The sequence below is a fragment of the Meleagris gallopavo genome, chromosome 4, assembly GCF_000146605.3.
Source record: "Meleagris gallopavo isolate NT-WF06-2002-E0010 breed Aviagen turkey brand Nicholas breeding stock chromosome 4, Turkey_5.1, whole genome shotgun sequence".
In the NCBI taxonomy this organism is placed as follows: Eukaryota; Metazoa; Chordata; class Aves; order Galliformes; family Phasianidae; genus Meleagris; species Meleagris gallopavo.
Genome location: NC_015014.2, coordinates 20,530,448 through 20,535,324, shown reverse-complemented (window position 1 = coordinate 20,535,324; position 4,877 = coordinate 20,530,448). Strand labels below are relative to the sequence as shown.

The window sequence follows — 4,877 nt, the reverse complement described above, 5'->3', positions numbered from 1 at the left end:
CGGCCCGAGCGCCCCGAGTTCTCCTTCTTCTCCCAGCCGCCTTATTTTAATGGCGCCGCCGCCGACACAACCTAAAATGGCGGACGGAAGGAGCGCGCGGGCGCGTCACGTGACGACGCCACCGCCACAGCCGCACCGGGAGACGATGGCGGGAGCGGGAGGCCCGGGAAGGCCTCAGGGCTGATGGCGGGCTTCGGCCGCGGCTCCTTTGCGATAAAGCTCCCAGTTACCGCGAGCAGCACCCTACAGTCTGCCTTCAAGCTGCGCGGAGTGGGGCAGGCCTGGTGACGGGGGGGTAACGGCTCCTCTCCCACCTCCGAGTCATCAGTCAGAAACTGATGATTGCCCCAGCGCAACAACTGTGGAGAAGTACAGCCTTTGCTCTACACTAGAAACGCTGCAACATCTAAACTCCATCCCTCCTTCTAGACAGCTGGAAGAGTGCCAAGAGCACCGATCTTCATTTGCATAGATGGTGCTGTGCTCCAAACGGCTGCTGACCTAGTCCATAGCAGCAGTTCACACCCACAACAAAGACAGAATCATAAAATAGCAGCTGCATCCCTGCCCCACAGCTCAGTTGTGAGTACCAACGAGCCCACCTTTCTTCCTCATATTAGAAGTCTGTTCATACCACTCAGACACAACTTAGTCCACAGCCAAGGTGAAGACTATATTCACTTCAGGAAGCATTTATTAGAGAATCCTTTAACATGAAATTATACAAATAAACTTTGTATAAACACAATTCCACATTCGCAACATGAATGGCAAAAAAAAGAAAGTAAAAACCATAAAAGAAAACTAGTCGGCCGCTATATACAGTTGGACACAGTTGTGTCATACACTAAAAGTCTTTTACAAAATAGTCATTTCCTCTCACGAAGACCACCCTCCACTGATGCCCGATGCTTTGCAAGGTGTCTTTGCTGCAGCATCTCTACCTAAAAATGAAGACAAAATATATGTCAGCTCTCTGCAAAATACTACAAGAATTGTTAAAAGGTCCATTTTCATGAACTGCTTTAAGTCTTCTATATATTCCTTTCGTCACTGTTAAAGATCATATGCATATATCTTAAGGTAACACAAGAGGTTTTGTTACCCACTGATAATTTGTCTTCCCGAATACTGCCATTCGGGAAGCTGTTCCAGAACAACAAGCATTCCAATTCGGCTAATTATTGGGCTCTGGATCAGATTTTTCTCTGGAAACACTGCCAAAACGGGGTTTCCCATTATTTGCACAGCCATCGTTCATACAGATAAACAGATCAGGTTGGTGTACTTCCAACAGTTCACGTGCATATGATCTTTAATGTCTTTCCAGATTTAAAAGTTCGTTTTGGTTTGCAGATTTCACTATTAGCTATAAAAAGAAAAAAGCAAGCATTAAATCTTAAACAATGCACACTTAAAATGAGGTTCCACAATTGAAATACAACACTAAACAGAAGACCAAATGATTAAGCTGTAAAGGCATTTATGTACTTTTACTCCTGCAAAAAACCATTTAAGTTAAGACACTTAGTCTCCAAAAAGATTAAAAAAAGAAGCCATAGTCTGAAGTTTTCCACTTTAATCTTTACGCTGGTACATGAAGTTGGAAGAGACCATACCACAGGACAGCGTTTTCTGGTGTATGCCTTGCGCTCTGCCTGCAACGTGCGACCCCAGAGATAGACGTGGTCAGGGTGACACACGGCCTGCAATGAAGTTCCCGCTGGCGGGTACAAACAAGGTATAATGTCAGAGTTAGAAGATAACATTCTTGTTTTCCTTAAGTTGTACCCATTTCAGTACTTTACCTGTTAATACTTCTAATAAGTTTAATTATTCCTCTAGATCACCTGGTACACAACGCAAAACAGAAAAACTCTTATGTTTTTCTGAAGTACTAAAGAAGATAAAGTCACGTTTTTACAAAGTTAAAGATCTATAGACACGGTAGGCAAAGCTGGTTTTAAAAAAAAAAAGGTATTTTTAAGTTAACAAAAGCTTAATTAAAGAAAAAAGTCACACTATACAAGGTTTTACTCATTTGTCTATTGATCTTTAAATTAGATTAGCATACTTTGAGTGAACCTCGCGCTCATGTACACACCTGTTTCCTCAGGGACAAGGTACAGCTTTAGTACGGCTGGTAGTTGTTTTGGTGATTGCCGCCACCACGGGACGCCTTTCCGTATGTGCTTTGTTGACCTATTGGCAACACGGCAAGGAAAAAAAAAACAAAACACACCAAAAGTATTGAAATAAACAATCTACTCGTCCTTCTTAAGTCCTCTCATGCAGAACATCACCCCCAAAAAATGGCTTTTTCAAGCCACGCCTTACAAGAAAGAGCTGTTGCAGAACAGTGTATGAGGCCTCTGTTTAAAGATGCACAAATGATCTTGAAGATCAAAATCACTCACCACTGTAATCTGTGTATCCCGGTCCATATCCGTAATTGGGATAGTTGTACCCAGAGTAGTCATATCCTCCATAGCCACTGTAGCTTTGATCACTGTAAGCACTATTGTAGTTTCCATATCCTTGATCGTAATAGTTATTGAATCCTTGATTCCAGTTTTGACCCTGACCTGAAACCAGGCAGAGCATTTAATAACAAGTTCTGTGACTATCTCAGTCTTCACATACCACTTTATCTAGCTTATAATTTTTCTTTCCCAAAATTACTACTTGTATGAACCCTCTTACTTCCCACAGCAGATAACTAATTTGCTAAAATAATTGATCAATCTCATTTGGCTATCAGAGATGGCCTGAAAGATCCAATCACTCAAAAAAAACATTAGATGAAAGAACACGCTAGTTCCTGCCATTCAGGAGGAAAGACCAAAAGCATGCACAACCAAGTTCCTGTAGTTTTCCCAACTTCCATTTTTAAATCATTAATTACATGAACAAGGTTATAACACAAGCTCAGTTTGACTGCATCATCTTACTTGTGGCTGCTTGACTTTGTAAATCCTGACATGCATTAACCTGTGATAACTGCTGGCCTCTTTGCAAGGCGTTGACAAGTGACCATCTCTTTAGCCAGTGGCTCATGACTTCTCACCTACAAGCAAGCCAACATCCCCTCACACAAAAAGATAACTAGCTATACTAGACATTTTATTATGCACTGAACTACAGGTCTACAAAAACAATCTATGTTTTACTTGTCATCTGGGCACTCGAATGCAAGCAGAGATTCTTTTACTTCCAAGATCTATTACAAGAACCAAAGTGGAATTTAATTTAAGAAAATAATTCTTTTTAAACTAATCCTTTATACATATATATATTAATTATTATTATTTATATATATATATATTTTTTTAAAAAGTCTCACATGCAACCTGAAACAGCTTCAGACACCTTCAATACTTTTACACAAATTCCAATAACCAGAGCACTCACCCCGTCCACGTCCCCTTCCACCGCCTCGTCCACCAGACGCATTGCTTTTTCCTCCTTTCTGTTGCTGCTGCTGTTGCCTGTACACCTCTTTGGGCTGCGCTACTTTGATCTCACACTGTTAAGACAAAAAACCTTTAACTTGTGAAGAATTACAGGACCGTTCTGTCAGCTGCCTTCACGGAAGCTGACAGGCTGCCCATTCCACATACTAGTGAGAAAGCATCACTACCTTGCCTGAACCAATCTGATGGTATCTGCTTTCTAGTAACTTCTTTACTGGCTCTTCATCTGTGTATGTGATAAAGCAGAAGCCCCTCCTTTCATTTGTCTTTGTGTCCATGGGAAGCTCAATGTTTTCGATCTGTAATGAGAAGTAGGTATCGATGCGTGAAAATCAATACACAACCTGTGCCAACACCTTTCAATCCACATTTCATTGGCTGTATTTACAGCACATTCTACTTGGACTTGCAATATTACTTTGACAGAGTCAAGGCCATCTGCTATGGACATCCAGCCACAGGGACATACATCAGGTTGGATATTACAAAGGATTTCTTCTTTGAAAGAGCAGCAAGGCATTGTCACAGGCTGCCCAGAGGGGTGGATTCATCATCCCCAAGGTGTCCAGGAACAGTGGAGAAGTGGTACTGAGGGACATAGTCAGTGAGCATGGTGAGGATGGGCAGGGGTTGGACTTAGTCATCTTAGAGATCTTATCCAACCGTAATGGTGTTATGATTCTGTTAGCTCATCCACTCACAGGATGCTGCAGCGTTCAGAACTTCTGACACTAACAAGTTATCCCACTCCAGCAGTACAGAGCTGTTAACAAACTGTGTTTTAACAACGTCTAGCTCCAGAGAAGTCCAACTCAGCTTTCTCCACTTGTTTTAAGGCAATACTCCCTTGGAAAACGGCATTTATCTTACATGGGGCCACAACTTACCTCTCCAAAAGCACCAAAGTACTCTTTGATCTGCTCTTCAGAGGTATCCGGGCTCAGCCCACCAACAAACACCTTCTTGGGCGGCTCTTTCCCCTTGAGGGCTTTTGCCCTCTTGGGATCGATCAGCTTTCCATCCAGCTTGTGCTCCTTCAGCTCCAGCACCTGGAAGGCACAGGTTGAAGCCCTCAGATTACTGCGACAGATGTGCGTAGCACACAGCAAAGGACCCGAGGCCCACGCACAGCCCTTACCCCCCCCGACACGAGGCCCATCCACGCACCTTCTCCACGCTGGCAGCGTCCTTGAAAAGCACGAACCCGAAGCCCCGCGACCTCCCGGTCACCGGGTCGGTTTTAATCGTGCAGTCCACAACCTCTCCAAAGCGGGACAGGTACTCGGTCAGGTCTTTCTTGCTCGTGTCCCAGCTCAGACCGCCGATGAACATTTTCCTGCGAGGCAGCGGCACGTGTGGGCGGGGCACGCAGCGCGGGGAAACCCCACCCCCGTCACTGACGTC

The 4,877-nt window shown here is 43.9% G+C and overlaps 1 protein-coding gene across 2 annotated transcripts; it reads right to left on the bottom strand.

Moving 5' to 3' along the window:
* Window positions 1-672: 672 nt before the first annotated feature.
* HNRNPDL (heterogeneous nuclear ribonucleoprotein D like) lies at window positions 673-4,838 on the bottom strand. Of its 2 annotated transcripts, XR_793244.3 has the most exons (8): window positions 4,641-4,838; window positions 4,361-4,522; window positions 3,641-3,772; window positions 3,412-3,526; window positions 2,418-2,585; window positions 2,105-2,202; window positions 1,620-1,723; window positions 673-944 (listed from the first exon to the last, which is right to left on the bottom strand). XR_793244.3 is itself a non-coding variant. In XM_010709707.3 (7 exons), the coding sequence occupies exons 1-6, from the start codon at window positions 4,803-4,805 to the stop codon at window positions 2,132-2,134; spliced, it is 813 nt and encodes a 270-aa protein (XP_010708009.1). In that variant the 5' UTR covers window positions 4,806-4,838; the 3' UTR covers window positions 673-944; window positions 2,105-2,131. The 2 variants fall into 2 exon arrangements, 1 of the variants encoding a protein (XP_010708009.1); XM_010709707.3 differs by lacking the exon at window positions 1,620-1,723.
* Window positions 4,839-4,877: the final 39 nt, after the last annotated feature.

Bases quoted from the DNA above. Each gene is read 5' to 3' on its own strand.
- HNRNPDL (XM_010709707.3), bottom strand. From the start codon at position 4,805: ATGTTCATCGGCGGTCTGAGCTGGGACACGAGCAAGAAAGACCTGACC. The intron at 4,523-4,640 runs GTGCGTGGATGG...TGTGCCTTCCAG, and splicing joins ACGCTGCCAGCGTGGAGAAG to GTGCTGGAGCTGAAGGAGCA. The intron at 2,203-2,417 runs GTGAGTGATTTT...TGTTGCCAATAG, and splicing joins GGGATACACAGATTACAGTG to GTCAACAAAGCACATACGGA.